The 24,882-nt window shown below is 39.5% G+C and overlaps 1 protein-coding gene across 1 annotated transcript in view; it reads left to right on the forward strand.

Annotated features, from left to right (window-relative positions):
- The first annotated feature begins 4,140 nt into the window (after positions 1-4,140).
- CHN1 (chimerin 1) overlaps positions 4,141-24,882 on the forward strand; it is a 199,608-nt gene continuing 178,866 nt past the window's right edge. Inside the window, exon 1 of the mRNA XM_061135169.1 lies at positions 4,141-4,311. Within this exon, the coding sequence (XP_060991152.1) occupies positions 4,293-4,311 (19 nt within the window). The 5' untranslated portion in view covers positions 4,141-4,292. The remainder of the gene's footprint in view (positions 4,312-24,882) is intronic.

Below are 24,882 nucleotides of genomic sequence, written 5' to 3' on the forward strand. Positions count from 1 at the left end.
CATTAATTTCTGCTTCATTCAAAACTGAGAAACGAATCAATGTTTACCAATGGGAGTGAAGCTAAATGAGTAACAAAATGAAAACCCAAAACAGTTGTGATAAGTCATTAGTTTAAAATGTAGAAAAAAAACTCAAAGGGTTTTCTAAGTTTTGTTTAGTCAACAAAACAAATAAAAATGAGAAAATGGTTTTTAGTACAGTTGAAATGGATTGTTCAGTGCACTCTTTTAATTTTAATCTTGTTAAATCTGAAAAAAAGGCTGCTCTCTATACAATAAATACAACATCGGTATAGGATACTGCAGATGAAATCACATATCAATGCTTTAACAAAATATGACTTCTTAATCACACTAGATATTTATGAAACTGTAACATAAGATACTTAAATTTACTAGATATACCAACACTTTGAATATATCGAATATTCAAATAAAAGTCATCTTCTGTTTTATCCATAATCCAGTTGATTTAAATATTTTAAAATATCACAGAATGACAACCAAACCTAAGAGGAACATTAGAGATAACTTAGTCCCATTTCTTTATTTTACAAATGAGAAAGGTAAGAACCAGAAAGAGTAGAATATTGGTCTAAAAATCGAACAACTATTTAGCAACAGAGCAAACAAATCTTGCCCTTCTAGGTGCTTATGTGTCAAGCAAAAAATTAAATCTTTGAATGAAAACATAAATGTTCTCAAAAGTCAATTCATTTTTGCCCTTTTAATAAACAATCTAAGTCTCCACCCATAATAATCACCCCAAGTGGTTAACGCCCTTCCTTACATTGAATTTGCAGCAGAAAAGCTATTGCTTAGTTTCCAGCTAAGTGAGAAAAGAAATATACTCTATTCCTAATAATACAACGTTATAAAAATGAATACTATTTTCAAGACATAACACTTGAGTAAAGTATAGAGAGCATTTTGTTACAGCATCAAACCATTAGGAAGTCAAAGGACTTATGGAAATCTAGATGCTTAAAAAGGGAAACACGGCAACATTCAGCTGTATTGTTTAAAGTAGTACAATATCCTAAAAACATCTTGTGGTGTGTGTGGGCGATAAGTCTGTGTGTGTTTGTGTGTTCTGGGTGTGGGGGTGCTAAGACTTGTATGGAAAAGAGGAAGGGGAGGGGAAGATAGTTCTCACCTGAGCCAAGCTGTCTGTCACTAGGATTCAGCTGTGATCAGCCATCATTGTGAGTACAAAGCTGGTCCAGTAACCAAGGCTTGTCTACACAATGGGAGGGTTAAGTCTGAGAACAGGACAGTTAATTTCTGACTCACCCCTAGGATGTCACTCCAAAGCATGAGAGAATTACCAACAAGCTGAGCTGTAGCATCAAAACCTTGATGCTCTGTTACCTCTCAAAGACAGCTTAACAAAGAGGAGGAAAAAAACATGTTTACTCTCAGCCTGATTGGACGCACAGTTCTGAGCTGAAGAGCTTGTGAAGAAAGATTCTTTTGAACAAAATTCAGCTTCCCAAACTACAAGAAGACTCAAACATACAAAATGGCTGAGGACAAAACATACCCCCCTTGCAACTCTGCTTCTAATACTAAAAAAGGTTTTTCTTTTTAAATTCAAACCACGTACCATTTAAATTGGTGGGGGAATGGAGAGTGAGGGAGGTGGTCAGGGAGAAGACCAGATGTTTAGATTTTTCCAATTAATTCTGCCACAATACAAGTGTATGGAAACCTTGTGACCAGTGCACCCTCAGATTCCTTATCTTGTATTGGGGGGATTTTGGTCCTTTTCTGTTCACTATTACATGCTTCTATGTGAAAGGGACATTTTAAAACAGTTTAATTATAAAGGCAAAAACTCTCCTAGATTACAAAATAAATCTGGAGTTAACCTTAGTTCCCTCAACAGTCTGTAATCCCCCTGTGTGTGTTAGTCGCTCAGTCGTGTCCGACTCTTTGCAACCCCATGGACTGCAGCCCGCCAGGGTCCTCTATCCACGGAATTCTCCAGGCAGGAATACTGGAGTGGGTTGCCGTTTCCTCCTCCAGAGGATCTTCCTGACCTAGGGATCAAACCCAGGTCTGCTGCATTGCAGGCAGATTCTTTACCATTTGAGCCACCAGGGAAGCCCTCGTAATCCCCCCGAAATCGTGTGAAAAAATTCTGGTGATGTACATAAATATTTTTATAGGGAGACAGTATTTCTATTAGAGACTCAAAGGGAAATTAGGTCCCTCAAAGTTTGGGGACTTTTGATTGAGACAGTAAAAGGTGTCTTTAGATCCTGCTTTGTCTAGTTGTGTGAGCAGATTCACAGCAATCTTTACCCAGTTCTAAAATCTGTCCCACAAAGCCTTCTCGAGTTTCTCATTTATCTTCATGAACTGTGTGCTTGTAATTTTTCATGAGCAGAAAGCCTGTTCAAAATCGAGCCCTTTTCATTAAAGATTTAAAATTCTGGAGATTTCAAGATTTATGTTAATATTAGTGGCTAAAGGAGAGCCATTTGACTACATCAGAAAATTTTAAGCCTATAGCATCTTAAATATTTGCCCACTGAGGTTGAATTACTTTACTATTTCTTTTTTCTTGAGTTAACTGATACGAAACAAAAGGCTGGCTCCTCCTTCCAACCTGCTTTTTTCTTCTTCTGATCTTTGAGTCTGCTGTGAAAGGATGATGAATTAACTGTGGTTCTATTTGAAGGAGTAATTTTCATTTTTATAATGATTTTGATCCTCAAGATAAATTAAAGATATTTATATAATATTCTTAAAAGAATTAGTTCAAAAGTAGAAAGGAAAATGATATTAGGGAATCTGAGGAACTGGGAACAGAAAGCCAGGAAGAAATGAAAACCAAAGAGAAAATCTTACATGATTAGATACTGAAATAGTATCAAATCCCTAAGCAGAGAAACAAGAAAAAAGCAGGATTAAAACAAAAAAGAAACAAGTATAGCAACTAGAGAATACTGAATTGTTGAATATATTACATGGAAACGACAAAACCATCATAACTCAGCTTTTCACGAACATCTTTTGGCTGATAATCTCAAGGCGTTATATGGCTTCTCCTTAATTAAGGCAAAGACAGAGGCGATCAGAGAAAATCACAGAAAGAAAGATGTTGCCAGTGATTATCAGATAAATGCAAAAAGCTCAGGGGAAGAATCTTTTGTGGTAAAGAAGTGCCAGTCGGTGAGAAATGTTGATTTTTTTCCCCTAAGACAATATCAAAGAGGTGTAAAGTAAAAAGAAGAAAATTAGGTTTAAGCCCTTATAACAAATTATTTTAGGTATTCCCAGATGCTTTTTAACCGACTCCTGTTTCCTCACATATGATAATCTGACCAGAACTACTCTTAGTGGCTCCTAAGTCCAAATGGAGGGGAAAGCAACATTTAGTGCCACTGTTCGACTCCAGGCTCCCTGCCCGGGTCCTGCAGCTTCGGGTCAAGGGCTCCAGACTCTCCGTTAACCCCGGAGGCGCCAGGGAAAAGGAATATCCTCACACGAACCCGATCCCCAGATGACCCTAGCTGGGTCCTTGTATTCATGGAGCATCCTTCAGGGACTTCTTTGAGTAACAGCTCCTTTCTGCATCTTCACAAATCCCATTCAAGGAAAAACCTGGGATTTCAGCTAAAACGCACCCCGCCCCTGCTGCTGCCAGGCTCTGGGAGGCCGCCTCCCGGGGGCAAGCAGCTCGGGCGGCTCCTCGCGGCCCGGGGCAGGAGGGGCGCGCGCCCTCGGCCCCCGCGCGCGCCCGTTGCCATGGGAACGCACGGGGCTCCGCCGCCCAAGGGGAAAAAGGGAGGAGGCGCGGCGGCGGATCCAGTGGGAGACGCTATCGCAAGATGGCGTCTGCGAGGCCGCGGGATGCGGAGTGAGCGCACCCCGCCGGGGGTTCTGCGAGGCTGCTCCTCTCCCCGCCGTCGCCGCCACTGCGGCGCCGCCTCTCCGCCTGCCATTGCGCCGCGGCCAAGCCTCCCCACCTCGTAGGTACCGGCGCCCGCGCGCGCTCCGCTTTTGCACAGATGGCAGCGACAAGTGCCGGCTCGCCGAGGGCTAGCGGGTTCCCCCTTGTCAGGGTGCGCTTGACAATAACGCGTGAATAACTTTTTTCTTGCAGCGGCCCCCTGCCTCCCGGCCTGCCGCCCCCCCGCGCGCCCGCGCCCCCACCACGCCCCTCCGACTCCTTGCTCCGTCCGAGGTGTGAGCGCGTCGGGCCGATGAGGTGATCTCCGACCAGCCTGGGAGGAGCGCGTGGACCGGCGGGCGGCGGCGAGCAGTTGGCGAGCGCCTTTACAATGGCCCTGACCCTGTTTGGTAAGTGCAGCCCTTTGCCCGCGCCGCCGCAGGTGGGCCGCGCCCCGGGGCTCAGAGCTGGGGGCACCTGGGGAGGGGACGCCGCGGGCGGTGTCCGGCGCGGGCGGTGGCAGGGGAGTTGGGGCGCCCGGGGCTCCGGGCTGGCTCCTTCGCGCCTCTCCCATTGTTTCCTCTCCAGGCAGGGCCGATGGGCGTGTGCTCCCCTGGCCAATTCTGGGCTGGGAGGCTCTGAGGTCCTGTGTGTTTTGTAAACGGAGGGTTCTCTAAGATGCCAAGTTGGGAACGAAGTTAGCTGGCTGTTTCCAAGCCTATGTTTCTCAAGTCGGTAAATAAAGATCCTGGAAAGTTTATTTATTTTGAACAAGATGTCTGTGCATCCCAACCTTCCTGCATTTGCCAAATGCGTGTGTTGATTCCTGTTGGATTTGGGGGGAATTTTTTGGACTCGGTATATTCTGTTGGAAACAAGAATAAGTGGTGAACTTATTTTAATATTTGCTAAAATTGAAAATGTTTGCTCTAATGCGTTTGAGAGCAGACAGAAGGAAGTTGGTATTGAAGATAAGTAATCTCAGGAGTATATCGTTGAACATTTTACGAAAGAAGTAGTATTTCTGTGATGTAATTACTGTGACACTATTGTTTCAGCAGTTAATTAAAGGTGTTTTGCTTTTTCCCCTGTCCCCAGAGTCTGCAATGACAATGGGTTGGAAAGGACCAAAAATACTCTATTTTCTTTTGCAAAAGCAGATTGTGTTACATATGTATTTTGCTTTAAGAAAATTCAGTATGTGAAAATTTAGATGATCATAGTGTTCAGTTTTTCAAAGAAGAAAAGTACAATGATATGTACCTGATGGCTACCAGGATAGTAAGTTAATCACAACGTGAAGTTTTCAGTTACCTTGTAACAATGTCATTTGATCACACACATTGCAGGCATCACATGCCACAATGCTTTTTGATGTAAATACTTAAGAGTTTATTAATCTGCTGGAATCAAAGAGTGACTTTTATTCTTAAAATTAAATTTAGATCCAGAGAGGTTGTTTAGACTCAGAGGGCTCATGGCCTTTTTGTGGGAAAACTGAGAGACTAGAATATAGTTTGCCTTCTTCCGTCTAGGACTGTAATTACTTTGCTCAAACACCTATGGTACTAGAAATGACATTTTTTATTTGGTGTTTGTTGGTTGTCCATGAGTGCTTTAAAAAATGTTTCTTCTTTCTCTAAAAGGGATAATAAAAATCTCCTGTTTTCCAATACCTTGTATCAAATATGCATTACTTAGTAGAAGTGTTTCCTTAAGTGTGAACTTTTTTGGTATAGAGTTAAACTTTAATGGAACACTTTATTCATAGTTGATACTTTCTTTTGAAGAAGTATTTATCTTACACTGTTGTAGCTAATACATTGCAGTAAAATCTACTGTAGAAAATTCTCTTTTAAACTATTTTTGACTAAATTCATTTACTTTTTTAAAGAGATAGTCTGAATTTTCAAGGTTTGTTTTCAAAGATATAATTTATGAATCAATGACTTTTAAAAGACTGACATTCTCAATGAATAAAATGGATAAATTGGGGAGATATGGAGTATATGATGAGGCTCCTTTGAATGAATTCCTAAATTATTAAATCTTTAACTACTGAAAGGGAGGTGAGAAAAGGAAAAGCATGGAATTTGACCTCTTGAGGAAGGTGAAAGAAACCACTCCCACCTCTTAGGATGAATAAAGTGTCTTTAAAATTTTAAAAGTCATCTTGTGGGAAAATAGAATGTGGTTTAAAAATCCAATTTGGTTACAATTTTTAAGAATATCTCTCTGTTGTAAAGCAAAGTATATCTCTGTTCAGAGTCTGTCTTCTCAGTAATGATAGAGCAACAGTTGATCTCAAGTGTAGTTGCACACCACTCATCAGTCATCTGAGATGTCTGTTTAAAATGTAGATTCCTTTGCCCAGAGACCCACAGAATCTGCATTTTTAGAGGAAGGGGATTTTAAAGGAACTCCCTTGTGATTCTTATACACGATAAAGTTTGAAAACTATTAATGATAAATAGTAGATTGGCTCAGACTTGCTCAGTTCAGAATAGTTCTTTGAATATGCTAAGAGCAGTCTCCAAGGGTTAGAAGAAATTGATTTTATTTTAGATATTACTGCTTTTTAATTAATTGGCCTTAGAAGTGCCTCATGTCTCTTCTTAATAACCAACTTAGAGCTGAGGAACAATAAAATAAAGTTCTATGAGATGGTGAAGAGAAGGTAGGAACAAAAGAGAAGGTAGGAACAAAATACTGGATAAGTGTGACCTTCTTATCATGATCAGAGTTCCATAGAGTTTCTACCTAAGCTTCCCCGAAGTAACCACTGCCAGGACACTGTCTTGTGTATATTGGGTGTGGTAGTTGGTTAAGCAGTTAAGGCTGATTGGGCTACTGTAGTAAAATAGCAAAACCTGGGTGCTTACTCAACAGCCATTTATTTCTCGCAGTGTTGGAAGCTGGGAAGTCTGAGACCAAGGTGTCATTTGGATTACTTCCTCATGAGGGCCCTCTTTCTGGCTTGCAGACATCCATCTTCTTGCTGGGTCCTCACATGATGGAGAGAGAGGGAAAGCAGCTTTCTGGTCTCTTCTTACAAGGGCACTAATCCCATCATGAGGACCCCACCTTCATGACTTCATCTAATCCTAAGTACCTTCCAAAGGTCCATCTCCAAATAGCATCACATTGCAGGTTAGGGCTTCAGCATATGAACTTTTTGGGGGGACACAGTTAAGTGTCTATTGCAGCCAGCAATAGAGTCTTAGTGTTTTTGCTTTATGTTTTACATTTCCATCTAGGTTTTTTTTTTTTTTTTTTTAATAATTGTAAAGAATGTTCTTTTTACAGGAAAAACTTTTAGTGAAAGTTAGATTCATTTTTTAAAAAGGGGAGCCTCTAAAATTACCTAATACATTTTTACATTTATATACATTTTTTCTACCCAAGTACATTATAGGAACTTAGTAAAATACCTGTCAAATTAAGCTGAAGAGTGAAGACTGTCTTATATATTGTCTTCACTATTAATCACCTTTGTGCTTAAAAAGACATTTTTAGTGTGAATTTCCTTTTTATTCTAGGATGGAAGAACCAGATCCCAGTCCTTCATTATTTCACAGTCTCATTTGGGAGTTGAAAATGAGTGCTATTGAAGGTTCAGGAATTAGCAAACATTTTTCTTCATCTTTCAAATGAACCAGTCATCAGCATAAATACAAATAATTTTTAAATCCTCAAATCCTAAAAACTCTCCAGATGTAGTTCATATTCTGGTCACTCACCTCTCCTTCCTGATTTGTTCGACAAACATCTAAAGCGGTGTGCAGGAAACATGGTCCCTGTGTTAGAGCTGACATTCCAGAACTAGTGTTTGCATCTGGCTACCTAATTCCGTATGGGCTTTGTTAGAACTTCTCTGGCAGAGAAGTACCTGTTGTCCGACAGTTGCTGGACCAGAGGGAAGGTCTCAGATCATCTAGTTTAGGATCTTTTGGCTGATGTACCAGCCAGAACATCCTGATTTGCTGCACTAGTGGAGCCCTAGTTGACAGAACTGGGGGAAAGGCATCCTGTCAGGTCATCACTTGGCAGGAATTTCTGTCATTTATAGCTAAACGGAGCTCTGGTTTACAGCCCAGGACAGCTGGTGAGATTGGGAACTCAGTTATAATTCAGCTGGGCTGAGCTAGCCGAACCTGAATAACTCTCTGAGTAGAACTGGCTCTGGCATTGCGCCTGCTCTCCCCGCCCCACCCCCCTTTTTTCTTCTTACCATGTAGTCACCATCATCACTGCCATCGATCACTTCTGATATTTAGGATTTCGCTGTAATTTCTTACATTCTTTCCTCAGTCTCTCCTACTCCCATGGAAACCCTTCATTTTGCTGCTTTATTTGGCATCGTTCACTATCCTGACACACCTGTCTGTGGGTATCTTTCCAGAGAGACTTTGGAGCAGTTAAATAGGGACGGAGTATTCTTTGTGATGCAGTTAGGACATTTTCTGACTTCCATGGCTGTCCTGGCAGACAACTGCACATTTTCAGAATGATTTATTTGACCAAAAGCTCACTTTATAGGAAACTTCCACTTGAATATATACTCTCTGTTGCCATTTTAATTTTTCAGATATTGCTCATCAAAGAATATGAGAAGCAGCAGGGTGGTCTGATGTTGAAAGCCCAGCTACTTTTCTTAGAATGTGTCATCTTTTTAACTGTCATTAAAATCACCATCCTTGTTTAAATGCTTGTCCATATTCTTTGTTTTACTGGTGTCAGAAGCCTAAAGTCTCAACTTAAAATGTTTTCTTTTAATGTTTGGAGACTTGGTACTATGTAAGAGAGATAAAAGAATTATAGTTGTTATAACTCTGATAGTCCCCATCTGTGTACAGTGAAAGAGGAATATTGGTGGATGCCATCTTGAGTCACATCTGTCCCTGCAATAACCATCCTGTAAGCATTCTAATCTTAGAAGATAGTGATAAGTGTAATGACAAATTTTTAATGTACTTACTGAGTTTTAGTTTCTTTTAGATCAGTATTTCTCAACTTTTTTTTTAAGTCACCTTCTGTAAGAAGTTTTTTTTTTTTCATTTATTTTTATTAGTTGGAGGCTAATTACTTAACAATATTGTAGTGTTTTTTGCCATACATTGACATGAATCAGCCATGGATTTACATGTGTTCCCTGTAAGAAGTCTTTTACACATTTTTTTGTAATTGATCTCTCCGTGAAACTTTAATACCAAGATTCTGTTTATGGACTGTATGTATATTTGCTTTATGCATAAAGAGAGTAATTTTTCTTTGACCCCTGGAAGCCAAGTTTTGCTTCCTTGAGGCAATGTTACCCCCCATTGAGAATACATGCTTGAGACTAATCTAAAGCAATCATAAGAGAATTAGAAAATATTGTTTTATATGTCACATAATTCTGAAGGAGTGACATAGATATAATAAGTTATGCATTTTTTCACCAGATTGGTTTAACCTAAGTTTAACCGTGTGCTTCATCTTGAGAGCAGCCATAACACAGAGTTCCTTGATTGGACTGGGGTATGTGTAGCTTTTCTCAAAATCCATCCAGTAATAATAATATCCCCTGATATGGGGAATTGGTGTTTTCTCAGTTTTATATAAAGATCAGTAACAGTACCTTTAAAACACTTTTTTACCTGTAATATATAAACTAAAGGGGCTTCCCTGGTGGCTCAGATGGTAAAGAATCTGCCTGCAGTGCAGGAGACCCAAGTTCCATCCCTGGGTCAGGAAGATGCTCTAGAGAATGAGATGGCTATCCACTCCACTATTCTTGCCTGGAGAATTCCATGGACAGAAGAGCTTGGAGGCTACAGTCTATAGAGTTGCAAAGAGTTGGACATAATTGAGCAACTTTCACAGTCACAATAAACTAAATGAAATCACTGTACTTAATTTCGAACCCAATGCAAGTCAAATTCTCAAGCCTGGCCTTACAACCTATTACTGGTCATAAGTCATTCTTACTTAGGAAATGATCCCTGCAAACTTTGATTTTTTTATATATTAATATAATCCTGCTGTACTTAAAATAGCAGAGTAGGAAAACTAAGAAAGCAGAACGATGTGACCATATTTTACATTGGAAAGTGATATTAAAAAAAGAATCATGTCTGACAAAATAAAGTTACAAATATACATTCCTAATTTAGCTCCTTATATTTAAAAAGAAGGATGAGTACTTTGTGAATATCCTGAAAAGCTTTGCTTTGTATAATCTAAAAGGGTGAATTTTATGTATGTGGATTATATCTCAATGTAAGATTGTATTAATAAAATTGTGGGAGGAGGGTAGGAAATCAGAATGAATGGAAGGAAAATTTACTTCAGTTAAACTGTGGAAACCAGAAAAGACTATTTTTTAAAAAAGTGGTTTTATATTCAGGAACCTTTAGAACTGTCCATGTTTTCAGAAAGTCTTTTTTTTCCTTTTATTCCCCAAGGAACAAAAAACCAAAAACTGATAGGTTAAAATACCCCTACCTGTTTTGAATGGTTATTTTAAATTTAGAAAAGCAGGCACTTCTTGGAAAGAGTTGCGGCTGACAGTGAAGCAGTTTGTGGGAGAAGGGAAGGTGAGTCAGGCCCGGCCTGCTGCCAGCTGATGGTGGCGTGGGGCCACCTCATTGTGTTACACCCAGCTGCTCTGAAAGTGGTTCCTTTCTCTTTCCACTCTGACCTTTTACCTTATATATTTCATGGTGTAAAGCGAACAGAAAAAGGGTGTTGTTCAAGAAATATATTATCTCGCTGGAATAGATAGATCTGACCACAAACTTGACATTTCAAAAACAGAATGGATCCTCTTCTTTAAACTGCTAGACTTGCCTGATTTTCCCATTTCTCCGATTAGCACATAGCTTCAGCCCTTATCTTACTGTCTTATACCTCTTCTACAGAACTTTGTTTTTCAGGTCCTTAATGGCTGTGACATTACTTTGTCAGAGATGCTTTTAGGATTTGAAATTGCTTGTATTATATGGGACAGACAGCAGATAGGTGGGTAGCTGTGCATTTAAGGGCTATGTAAATATCTGCCTGACTGAAATACGTTTCCCTGCAGGCCTTTTATGGTGAATGAATTTTACACCATTGTATTAAAATTAAAGCATGATTTTTTTAGTATATTACCTGTTAAGGAATAACATGCTAAATATAGACGCTTATCATCATATGCATAGAAGAATGATTTTAATTTATGGACTGAAGATCTTAAAGTAGTAAGACAAGCAAGCATTTTGGCTGGGGGAACTACACTGTATGGGAAAAGAAAGTGCAGAAGTGTTTGTCTGGAGAGGGGGGCGTTACTAAGAGGGCCCCGTGTTGTAGGTGGTGGTGTGAATAAAAGCTCAGGACATCTGACATGAGGGAGAAGGAGAGGACGGTGGAGTGGGGGGAGGAAGCAGAAACAAGGAATTTTCCATAATTTTCCTGAGGAGTAGCTCTGAGGCCTGGGGTGTGTTTTCCTGTTCAGTGATTTGTTTACTTATGTTTGATGAATCGAGAGCCTAATATGTGTCAGGTATTTATTAGTTCGTGTCCTCAAGGAAATTGTATTTGCAGTGGAGGGCGCAGAGGAAAATGTATAATGTACCAGAGGGCTCAGGCTGTGAAGAAAAATGAAGCAGGGTGAAGAGGATGGGGCAAGCTGTGGTCAGGGAAAGCCTCACGGCAAAGGTGGGTTTTGAGCAGAGAGTTGAAGGAAGTAAGGGAAAGAGTCACATGAAGATGGGGAATCGCCTCATGGAACAGGCTTTAAGCCAGGGCTGTGCTTAGCCCTTTTGAGGAGCAGGAAGAAGGGCAGCGTGGCTGGAGCAGAGTGAGCCAGCAGCAGTGCTGGCAGGTGAGGGCAGAGAGGCATCTGGTGGAGGAGGGGTGCTGGGGTCACAGATTACGAGGGCCCTGTTGGTAAACCTCAGCGAGGACTTCAGAGTTCACTCTGAGTGAAATCAGAAGCCTGTAGTGGATACTTCCATAGCATGTGGTGTGGAGGAAAAGGCTTAGATTTTGAAGTAAGAGTTGCCTTGAATCCTTTCTCTGCCAAGTGTCAGCTAGATGTCCCAGTCTCATTTTCCGTATATCTCAACAGGGGCTATTAATTTCCTGCAGAAATAAATGAGATCATGTATCTAAGATTCTTAATACAGTCATTGAAGATACATAGTAGCTAATTTTGTCACTGTTACTGTAAATACTAGCAATGATCCAAGATACCAGCAGAGTTTCTCCATTTGTTTATTTCACAAGTCTGTCAACCCACTTGAAAAAGTGGTTCTGTAGTATTTCTGCTTGTATGTGTGGTTGAATACTTGCCACAGGCCACTGTAGACTTTATCTGAGCATGCTTGAGACCGGGTTCAGTGAGGTATGGTGGCGACCAGATAGACTTCTGATAGTGCTGGTCGCTTGCTACTTTCTAATATGCTCTGAAAATGTAAAAAAACAAAAAACAGAACACTGGCCAACATGTTGGCAATGCTTGCTTCTCCTTTGGGAGGTCATCCAGAATATAATCAGATCTAGCCTCAGTCCTCATGGCACTTAAAAGTACCAAGGAGCGTAAGCTCAATGGCTGGCACATAGTAGGTGCTCAGTCCAAATTTATTGAGTGACTAAATGAACGAAGAGCAAACATTTAATAATGGACTGTTCCTCTATATACTTACCTGTGAACAACCTTGCGTGCATGCGAAGTCTTGTCCGACTCTTTGCAGCCCCATGGACTTGGCTCACTGGGCTCCTCTGTCCATGGGATTCTTCAGGCAAGAGTACCAGGGCGAGTTGCCATTTCTTCCTCCAATGACCTTCCCGACCCAGGGATTGAACCCGTGTCTTTTGTGTCTCCTGCATTGGCAGGTGGGTTCTTTACCACTGAGCCACTCGAGAGCCTTGACTCAGTTTAAACATTTATCTTTTTTCCTCCTTTATTATTTTGGTTTATTCATATTATGTGAGAGTCCATAACTGGAAGCTCACACCTGCTTTTTAGTAATTTATTACTCTAATAATTTGGTTCTCTACCTGAAATCCTCCAATGAGCCCTCATCACCATTAAGTCCACATTCCCTACCTGTTTGGCTTTGTCTCTCATCCCTTCCTCAGAGGTTGTGTTTCAGGCATGCTGAGCAACTTGGAAGTTTCCAGAAGGGATTGTACCCAGCGTGGCTTTGGCATCATTTTGCAAGCCTTTCTTTGCCTTACTCCCTTCTATACATCTTGCAAAACTCGCCTTGAATAGTCATCTCTTTTAAGCGGTCTTTATGAGTTCGTAACGGCTTACCTGGTGGCTCAGATGGTAAAGAGTCTGCCTGCAGTGCAGGAGACTGGGATTTGATTCCTGGATTGGGAAGATCCCCTGAAGAAGGGAATGGCTACCCATTCCAGTATTCTTGCTTGGAGAGTTCCATGGACAGAAGAGCCTGGCGGGCCACATTCTGTGAGGTCACAAAGAGTCAGACACGATTGAGTGATCATGACAGCACCTTTTCTGCACAGGTAGTGCTGTATGCCCATCTGCCCTGGCACTTATCATGTGGTGATAAAATGGTTAATTTGTGTTCCCCTGTATAACCCATTAGATGAAGTTCTCTAATGGGAAAGCTGTGGATTTCTTCTGTCTTTAACAACCACTACATGGTTGAGGGCTTCCCCCATGGCTCAGCTGGTAAAGAATCCACCTGCAATGCAGGAGACCCCAGTTTGAGTCCTGGATTGGGGAGATCCACTGGAGAAAGGATGGGCTACCCACTCCAGTATTGTTGGGCTTCCCTTGTGGCTCAGCTGGTAAAGAATCCGCCTGCAGTGTGGGAGACCTGGGTTTGATCCCTGGGATGGGAAGATCCCCTGGAGAAGGGAAAGGCTACCCACTCCAGTATTCTGGCCTGGAGAACTCCATGGACTGTATAGTCCATGGGGTCACAAAGAGTTGGACATGACTGAGCAATTTTCACTTTCACTTTCACCATGGTTGATGTATACTGACTACTTAATAGCTCAGCAAGAAATGTTTGAATGCATGTTCAGTGTTACAGTAGTCTACTATATTTCTTATATTTGGCAGTTAATTTTCAGGCCCAAATCTATATGATATACACACTCTATTTTTCATAATTTTTTGTTCATTTGTTAGTTTTTTAAAAATTAAAAAAATTGTTATACCATCCCTTGATTCCACACTCTTAATATGGAATCCCCAACTGGAAGCCCACAAAGGTTTGAATAAAATGGAAATCTCTCTAGGAGCAGATTCCTTGAGGTTTAACTATAGTATTACTAACCACCAGCAGATGTTTCTAAATTATTTGGTGTAATTAGATAACAAATTCCACTTCATTAAACTATTGTTCATTTTCATTTCAATAGTACAAAAGAATTGCACATAATTTAGCTTTGGTTTGTTCATGTTTTACCCTCACAGTAGGGAACATAATCAAATTGAATTGGAATTGAATTGGAATTCAGTATGAAAATGGCTAACAACCTTTTAGAAGCCTGAAGATAAAAATAGTATTATCATTTTCTCATAATCATAAATTTGTGTGCTACAGGAACATTCCTATTAGTTTTGGTGTATTTATTAGAAGAGCAGGTAAAAACAACAGTTTCAGCATTCATATTTTTAAGTGGAAAGATTTAAAAGAAAACTTTTGTTTATTACTTATTAATACCTCTCAATTGTTCAAGAAAGAATTTGAGGTGGTTTCCGAAAGAATACAATGCAAGGGGGTTGAAAATAACAAGCGTGGGAATTCCTTTTTCTCTTGTCTTGTATCAGTTTCTTCCTCTCCCCTGAATCCTGGGCGGTTTCCTCCCGATGATAGCTGCGCTTTCCTGTCCCGTTTGAGAAAGCCTTTCCTTGACGTTGGAACCCTTGCATCGCAAGCCGTCCTGAGTTTTGAGAGCCCCTCTTACCGGAGATCTGTTGAAACGGCATTTGATGTGCCCCACCTCTTCTTTCTGCACAGCTGCTCTTTCACTCTCCTCTATACCCTCTCTTCCCAGCCACCGCATTTTATCATAATTGATTATAAGGCATTTGTGAATGTCATTCATTCTCTAGTGAAAAAAGATGGACAACTGTGAAAGGGAAAACTTTTCTGACACTTAAAACAACAAGGAAAACTTTCATCAAGACTATGGCAGTGGGTGTCAAGACTATGACAATAGGCGAGAGAGATGGGGCTTAACTCTGAATATGAGAACAAGTGGGGTGTTCTAAGTCAAGGAGCAGGTTGGTGGGGGGTGATCAGTGGATGGAAAATTACCAAGAAGAAACAAGGGTAGGGGGAGTTCCTGTTAAACTGACATAACAGGATTCTTGCTGAGGGCAGGCCAGGTGGTTCAGATACCAGGAGTGAGGGGTAAGGAATTTGATTAAGATATCAGGAGGGATTGGATGTCAAGGGTGGCAGATTCTTTCTAAAGTAACTTAGAGGTCTTGCTTAAACTGCGCAGTGCAGGCCTGACAAGGCTGGGGTCAAGGTTGAGCCCTTAAGAAATGGGCTTAGAGGAGCCTGACTGAAGTTTGGTCAAGAAGAGGCTCCTGTCACAACTACCCCCTTACATTCTGCTTCTGTTTGGAAGTGCTTTATCAATTCGTAGCCAGTAAACAGTGGCTTCTCTTTAGTCCTCATGTTTGTTCTTTGCACTGTTTGCTGTTTTTGATTGCCTCTGTCTTCTTTAAATGTTTTTTCTCATCTTTCAAGCGTTGTATTCTCCAACTATTCTCTTCTTTCTTGTCTTTTCTATTCTTGTCTTTCACTGTTCCGCAGCTCTCTCTCGTTTGATCCCGTCAGTGCTTTTCAAGAATGGACCTTCGTTTCTCACTTGGGAGTATCTAGGCTTCAGCAGTGCCCGCGGGTGGGTGATTGCCAACTCTCCATTTCCAACTCTGCTCTTCCGTGCCCTCCAAATCTCTGTCAGGATTCCTTGTAGTGACGTCCAACTCCACGCGTTCCCAGCCCCAGGTCCTCAGCTTTTGTCTCTCCATCCTCTTTCCCTTGTCTGTAGTGCATGTTAGCTGCTAACTCTGTTTGATCTTTGCAGTAACCTCTGACCTATTCCTTTCTCTATATTCAGCTCTCTCAGTACCACAGTTCATGCTCTCCACCTCCTGCCACCCATTCAAAAGAAATCCCTTCATCTTCTGAACTCGTTACCATTTTATCCATGAATCTCCTGTGACATTTGACAGTAGTTATGTATCTTTATCACATCTTTTCTAGGCTGATGGTTTCTGTAAGAGAAAAGTCATTCTCATTTCTGTACTCCTTACCATACTTGCCACATTGCGTCACACGCAGTGGGTACTCAGAAAAATATTGAAGTGAATAAAAGAGTTCTTAAACCCCGGTACTTATGTAGTTTAACAATATCCAGGGTAGAAACATAAAGCAGTCTCTAGTTTTTTTCTATAACTTTATAATACTTTATAGTAAGCATATCTCAGAATCTCTCATATATTTTTGTTATCTGATGGTCTTATTTTCAGTCTTTAAAGGAAGAAATATTTATATTTCTGCAGTACTGATTATGATTGTTTGGTTTTGTTAGCGTGACTTTTCCCAGAAGTTTTTGGTGAAATTCTGGTCAAATTTGTACTGCTTTATAGTCTGTAAAAATCATCTTAATCCTGGAGAAGGGGCACTAAACAGTAGTTTCTGCAAACACAGTGCTGGTTAATCTAGGTTGACTTGCTGGTCCTTTAATGTTGCATTGTGTCCATATTCACCTGAAAATGGAATGTCCTTCTGGAGGGACCATTTTCAGGTAAGAGAAATGATGAGTTCTCCAGGTTTCACGTGTGTTCTCTGCTCTTTTAGACTTCCTCAGGCCATTAGCAAGGAGATGGTGAAGAGCCCTGCTTTGCTCAGGTTTCTTTTCAGACCTTGGTGCGTTAGCCAAGTTCACAGGATGTTTGCATATTGGTCTGCCATTTAAAAACTGGCTAATTAAGTGTTTCTAAAATTGCTGAATAGAAGTCAGTAAGCAGTTGACCCAGAAGCTCATGCTACTGATTGTTTTTCAGAATGTGCTGAAACGCAGAAAGGTGAGGTCAATGGTTTATAGGAGATTTTATGTATTGACAATAATACTTCATTTAGTTGTGAAATTTGGTTATGAAATTGATTTTGCCACTCTTATCAGTTGTTTTTGGTGATCCTTTATATATAAGTCTTCAGAAGACATTTGTTAATGTTCTCAGATTTTAGAAGTGCTCATAATATATGAATGCAAAATATATTGTTAAAGATGAGAGCCATAAAAGCAAAATTCATGTGTTTTTTTTCCACTCATAATGTTTAAAAGTGAACCAGAGACTTTTAAGTTCTATAATCTGAATAATAAGTGATTCTCAACTTGTCAGTTCACTCTTTCAGTTGAACTTAAAAGGATAAAGAAGAAGAAAAAAAGAAAAAGATGGATTAATAATACAGTAATAAAAAGAAAGGAAGAAACAGAGGTTGCTGTACAGTAGGGAGACTTACCAAATACTCAGAGGCAGAGGCCTGTCATCTCGAATTTTCCAGACAGATGGCTCTGTCGTTCTCTGGAGAGAGGCGAGCCTTTCTTGTGCCGCGCTCTGCCCCCACCTGCTGTTCTCCGGTGTCTCCAGACGGGGGGAGCTCTTGCTCTCTTTTTCTTCACTCTCTCACAGCTCGGGAAAGGTGAGAGGAAGGACCAGTGATGCCCGTGTGAGACCTCCTTCAGCTCCAGGTGCCTTTTGACTTCACTCCTCTAATCAAAACTTTTCTCCTTTCATCTTGTTCAAGTACCATAATAGACCTGAGGGAAAACAGAGACATTTGAAAACTTAAAAATGATTTTTTGAAGTAATTTTCACATCATCAAAAGTTAGTAATAAGTCTCTACAGAAAATATCCAGTGTTTTCAGGTCCTATAATAAGCTATTTTCTGTTACCTGAAGAAGAAGGAACATTATTGTATGATATGTGTATTAGTGTTGGATAATTTGCAAAAGATCTGTCCCAAGTAGGTTTTTTTTTTAACAAGGTTGCATTTAAAATAAATGGATACTTTTTTTTTTTTTCCCAACAAGAAATGAGAGCGCTTTTACAATGCAAACTACAACTTTTTTTTCTTTTTTAAAAGTTAATTTTTTGGGGGGGTGACTTTTTTTCAATTTTTAAAAAATTTTTTTAATTGGAAAATTGCTTTACATCAATGTTTCTGCCATACAACAGTGCAAAACAGTCATAATTATATATATTCCCTCTCCCCCTAAGCCTCCCTGCCCTCCCCTCATCCCACCCCTCTGGGCCATCACAGAGCTCCAGACTGGGCTCCCTGTGTTATATAGCAACTTCCTACTGTTTTACACGTGATAGGTATATATTTGACCATGCTGTATGGCATTTGAGATTTTATTTCCTCACCCGGGGGTAGAACTCATGCCCCCTGCATTGGAAGGGGAGTCAACCATTGGACTGCTAGGAAAGTCCCAAGCTACTACTCATTGAAGAAATAAAATTTAAAAATATTTTTATTTTATATTGAAGTATAGTTGATTAACACTGTTGTGTTCTAGGTGTACAGCAAAGTGATTCACATAGACATACACATGTATTATTTTTTTCCAAATTCTTACCTGTTTTTCAAATTCTTTTCCCCAGTTTTGTGTGTGCTCAGTTGTGTCTGACTCTTTGTGAGCCCATGGACTATAGCCCTCCAGGCTCCTCTGTCCATGGACTTTTCCAGGCAAGAACACTGGAGCAGTTGCCATTTCCTACGCTAGAGGGATCTTCCCGACCAAGGTATCCGACCCAAGTCTCTTGCATCTCCTGGATTGGCAAGTGGATTCTTTGCCACTGCACCACCTGGGAAGCCCCGTGTTGTAAATAGTCATTCATGAAACTCCAATAAGAAAGAGTTTTGGTGGGTATAAAACTCTTACTTGTGGTGGGCCAAAGAGGAGTTGGTGGTGAGGCAACCCTAGGCCACTGTGTAAGTTTACAGTGTTAATATTTCATCTTTAATGTATGGAAAAAACTATACTGTTTCTAAGTCTAAAAATAATTATATGAACATGACTCTGGGGCCTTTTCCTTCCTATTAGTCTTTTGATTTTTTTTTCCCCATGTACTTTGCACCTTAACTCCAGATTAAGCTTGTAAACTTTTGCATTTGAGACACACACACTGAATCTATGGATGTATTTATTTATTCCCCTAAACTTTAGAATTCTTGTTAACTTTCTCGATGTTCTTATGAACAACAAAGAGCCTCTATTTTGCAAAGTACTATCCTAAAACTTTGTTTGCTACATTACAAAATTAGAATTATTCTAACTTCTCCACTGACTATATGCTTTTTAAAATTCCTTTAGTGTGTAAAATTCTCAAGCTTCATTATTGTATAATATATTAATATCTTTCCAGCCTAACTCCTTAGGATGCTAAGATCCAGTGTAATGGTTTGACTATAAATAAGTCCCAAGTGCTTTAGAAGAAAGATCTTAACCTCAAATTCACAAATGTACTTCATTACAATTACTGGTATTTGGACCCTGGAAAATTAGCCTTTAGCAAATACTTTGACTTAAAGTAACATTTTGAATATTGAGAACAGTTTTTTAGTATTGTTTTGAATATTTAGAATGATTTGCTTTTGTAGCTGTACTGATGAATGAGTGAGAATATTTCTTAAGGAATCCACAAGATGGCGCTTGCCAACCTGTTTCCTCAGTTTTTCCTTCCTTAGGTTAAAGAAATTTGGCAGCAATTTAAGAAGGAACATCTAAATATTTATGTATTTTGAATGCTGAAGTTCAGATTTCCAGAAAGCTTGGCTCCTTAAAATTGATGAACCTCAATTTAACATTTTCCAAAATACTCATTTCTAATATAGGAACTAAGAGTTTTTGCTGAAGAGTTTAAGGTTCTTTTGAAAACACCCTAGGATCTGTATAATACAAAGGGCAGCCTCCATTCACTCCATTTGCCTGTATTTTTATTCACCCTTGTTTTTTTTAAAAATACGTGATTCTTTAGTGTGTGACTTATGACACGTCTAGTGTGCATGCAGAGTTTCTAGATGTCTTAAACTGTCGATATCTATAAGGACCTGGCTGGCCGTTAGTAATCGTTCTAGAATAATTGTTCTGTTTTCTATTTAAAAACAGGAAAGTTGTAGTTAGAATATAGTTTAGAATTTCTACTTATGAGTGAGATATAGTAAGTGGAGCAGCGAAGGACAAGAGGACTCTACCCAGTTGTAACATGAGTTGCAGTCACTCATTTTCACTGCTGCGCCTTTTGTACACTCTTTTACATCCTTACTGTTTACATTAACGTTGTTAGGGAAGGGAATTATACTGAAATTATGTTGATGTTGGTAAGGCAAGTTTTATATTGATTGTTTTGTGAAATCGTGTGGATAATTTCAGTGAAAAGAGCTATATTTATAAAAGACTGAGACAAGAAAGTATGTCCAGTGAAATTTAGAGCAGATTAGGTTTAGGTCTTATAGCAGTCCACTGGTCTGATTTTTCTTAGCCTTGTCATGAAAACAGTCAGTAGAATCCAAAGAGTCAAAGGCGTATCAGGAAATAAAAACAGTAAAAGAATTTTCTGTTCAAAATTGTCAAACTTGGAAAATCTTAATTGAAGCTTTTAATCAGATATTTTAGATGGTTAGGAAACTAGTCATTTTTTACCATTCATATGAAGATTTGTGAAGAAAGAGTCTTATTTTATATGGAGAAAGAATCACTAAGGGTTTCTTTTTTAAAACAATTATCATACGTGCCGGCTGCTAAGCTTGCATAATGAGTGTGTTCGGTGGGTAGGCTGCACGTTCCTTTGTCAGCTTGCCCTTTCCTGTGTCAAGGCTTCAGTGTTTGGTTTCAGGTTGCCATTGTGTACATCACACTGTTTTGCACAGGATCTCCTTTAAAAACTGATTATATAACACCATCTCTTTAAAGTCCAGTAATTTTCGTTGAATTTATGTAAACATTGAATTTAAGCTAAATTAGTTTAAGCTGCGGAACTTCTGAGACACATCGGTCAGAGAAATGTAACATGGGAGCAGATGTGAGAGACGTACACACGGCACACAGGGCTGACTCCTCTGTTGGCATCTTTGAATACCGCGATTTTAAGATTTTATTTTTAAAGTGTTTTGATTGTTCTTTTCATTGATGAAATGAAGATGTGATTTCATGTGTGCCTATTTCCAGTTTTTTTCCTAGAATTGAATTCTAAAGAACCTCTGAAAATGGGGGAAAAAATCAAGCAATAAAAATTTCTCTCTTACTCTGTCTTTAAATTCATAGCCCGTATTTGAGACCAAGTGAAAAAAATAGTTCAAAGTGAAATGTGTTCTCTGTGGGTCTTTCCTATCACATCTTTAGGAGTTGTAGACATGGATGTAATTGTCAAGGAAAGGATCTGTCTTTTCAGTTGGTTGACTGACTTGTTTTTTGTTTTGTTTTTTCCTGAATGCATGAATTCTAAAGCTTTATTCCAGATTTAGATACATTTTATTCATTTCTTTTTCTAATCTCTAACAGCGGCCTGTTTAAGTTTGAGATATTTGGCCCTGAGATTTCTCTGGCCCATGACAAACACTGTTTCAGATAATTATTGCACCCTCTTATCCAGTTCTACCTGGTTAGCAGATCTACTGACATTATACTAATAGCAGTGAAACTGTAAGGAGCCATATTTATTCCTTAAGGATTTTTTCCCATTGTAAAGTGTCATGTAATAGATATATATCTAATATATATACACAAAGAAAAATATACAATAATAAGCACATCTAAGTAAAATACACAAAAATAGTAACAGATGGCTATCATAAGCCTGATGAATTATTACAAAATGAACATACTCATGGAATGACTACTTGAGTCAGGAAATACGGCGTTGTCAACATCCTAGATAGTCTCCTTTGGAACCCTTCCCCCTTGGGCCCCTCCTGTCTCTCCAAAGTTTATCACGGTTCTAATGGCTAACACTGTAAATTTAATTTTGCCTTGTTTAGATAGCATTTTTTCTTTGTGGTGGTGATGATGAAATGCTCTTTTACACCGAAGTCTTTAGTGTAGAGTCCAATTCAACCAGGTAAAATGCTTTTGAATCTCATAGATGGGGAGGTAATTGTATATGTGGAGAAACACTGTATTGTAAAAATATATTTTAAATTATAAAGTTGTAAAAGTGAACATGGTATTTCCTGGTATGTAACTATCCATTTTATTTATTTTTTTACTTTTAATTTTTTCCCATTTATTTTTATTAGTTGGAGGCTAATTACTTTACAATATTGTAGTGGTTTTTGCCATACGTTGACATGAATCAGCTATGGATTTACATGTGTTCCCCTTCCGGATCCCCCTCCCGCCTCCCTCTGTAATTATCCATTTTAAATTACTGAAAGACGTTAACGATAGGTGAAGGTAGTGCTGTTGCCTACAGAAAGCCAGATCTGAAAGAGACACGTGCACCCCAATGTTCATCACAGCACTGTTTATAATAGCCAGGACATGGAAGCAACCTAGATGCCCATCAGTAGGCAAATGGATAAGAAAGCTGTGGTACATATACACAATGGAATATTACTCAGCTATTAAAAAGAATTCATTGGAATCAGTTCTAGTGAGATGGATAAAACTGGAGCCCATTATACAGAGTGAAGTAAGCCAGAAAGATAAACACCAATACAGTATACTAACGCATATATATGGAATTTGGAAAGATGGTAACGATAATCCTATATGCAAGACAGAAAAAGAGACACAGATGTCTAGAACAGACTTTTGGACTCTATGGGAGAAAGCGAGGGTGGGATGATCTGAGAGAACAGCATCGAAATATGTGTATTATCAAGTGTGAAACAGATCGCCAGTCCAGGTTGGATGCATGAGACAAGTGCTCGGGGCTGGTGCACTGGGATGACCCAGAGGGATGGGATGGGGAGGGAGGTGGGAGGGGGTTTCAGGATGGGGAACACATGTAAATCCATGGCTGATTCATGTCAATGTATGGCAAAAACCACTTCAATATTGTACAGTAATTAGCCTCCAACTAATAAAAATAAATGGAAAAAGAAAGAAAAAGGGACCTACAGCAACACAACCTCACCTGGTGTTTTTCACACTTGGAACCAGAGGCAGAGAACAAATGGGTGGGGTTAGGGGTTGCTGGGGAGTGTTTGTGAGTCATAATCTGATATAACCATAAGCATGACATTTCTTTGAACTAAATGTTGTCTCTTTAAAATTAGTGTGAATTTTGATATTTTGACTTTTTAATGTTATTTCATATCATCAGTAAGTGTTATTATTGCTTTCCTTAGTTAACTTGTTGTTCAGTTGCTTAGTTGTGTCCGATTCTTTGTGACCCCATGGACTGCAGCATGCTGGGCTTCCTAGTCCTTCACCATCTCCTAGAGCTTGCTCAAACTCATGTCCGTTGAGTCGGATATGCCATCCAACCATCTTGTCCTCTGTTGTCCCCTTCTCCTCCTGCCTTCTATCTTTCCCAGCATCAGGGTCTTTTCCAACGAGTTGGCCCTTCTCATCAGACGGCCAAAGTATAGCTTCAGCATCAGTCCTTCCAATGAATATTACAGACTGATTCCCTTTAGGATTGACTGGTTTGATCTCCTTGCAGGCCAAGGGACTCTGAAGAGTCTTCTCCAACACCACAGTTCGAGAGCATCAGTTCTTTGGCATTCGGTGTTCCTTATGGTCCAACTCTCACATCTGTACATAACTACTGGAAAAACCATAGCTTTGACTAGACGAACCTTTGTTGGCAAAGTAATGTCTCTGCTTTTTACTTTTGAATATGCTATCTAGGTTTGTCATAGCTTTTCTTCCAAGAAGCAAATGTCTTAATTTCATGGCTGCAGTCACTGAGCACAGTGATTTTGGAGCCCAAGAAAATAAAGTCTGTCACTGTTTCCATTGTTTCCTCATCTTTTTGCCATGAAGTGGTGGGACCAGATGCCATGACCTTAGTTTTCTGAATGTTGAGTTTTAAGCCAGCTTTTTCAGTTTCCTCTTTCACCTTCATCAGAGGCTCTTTAGTTCCTCTTTGCTTTCTGCCATAAGGGTGGTGTCATCTTAGTTAATGGACAGGTGCTAATGAACTGGCTGTCACATTTGGAATTGTCACTGTATTGAATTAGGAAGTGTTTGGACTCATATATAAATTTGTTAACACAAATGGGGAGAATTTTTTTTTTATTGCTTTGTGAGATACATTTAGGCAGTCATAGAAGGGATGCTGAATAGCCTGGGCAATGTTTTTGTACTTAGTGGGAGTTTCAGTAGGTGTGACCTTGCCGAGAAGTTAAATTGCTTTGTCATATGAAATTTTTTTTTTTTTTTTTTTTACAAAAAGCAACACTTTTATTTTTCATTAACAAGCAATCTAACTGATCTCAAATCAAATTTTTAGCCATTTAAAAATAAAATCAGAGATTATGAATAGGCATTCAGTTTTCTAGAGATGCCTTTTTGGTGTTACCCTGAATGAATTGATTTGCTCTTTAGTGAAAGCTTTACTTTCATGTATTTTTTTTCCCAATTATTTTTATTAGCTGGAGGCTAATTACTTTACAATATTGTGGTGGTTTTTGCCATAGATTGACATGAATCAGCCATGGATTTACGTGTATTCCCCATCCTGAACCCCCCTCCCACCTCCCTCCCCATCCCATCCCTCTGGGTCTTCCCAGTGCACCAGCCCCAAGCACTTGTCTCATGCATCCAACTTGGACTGGCGATCTCTTTCACACTTGATAATACACATATTTCGATGCTGTTCTCTCAGATCATCCCACCCTCACCTTCTCCCATAGAGTCCAGAAATCTGTTCTAGACATCTGTGCCTCTTTTTCTGTTTTGCATATAGGGTTATCGTTACCATCTTTCTAAATTCCATATATATGCATTAGTATACAGTATTGGTGTTTATCTTTCTGGCTTACTTCACTCTGTATAA

The sequence above is a fragment of the Dama dama genome, chromosome 33 (genome assembly GCF_033118175.1).
Source record: "Dama dama isolate Ldn47 chromosome 33, ASM3311817v1, whole genome shotgun sequence".
Lineage (NCBI taxonomy): Eukaryota > Metazoa > Chordata > Mammalia > Artiodactyla > Cervidae > Dama > Dama dama.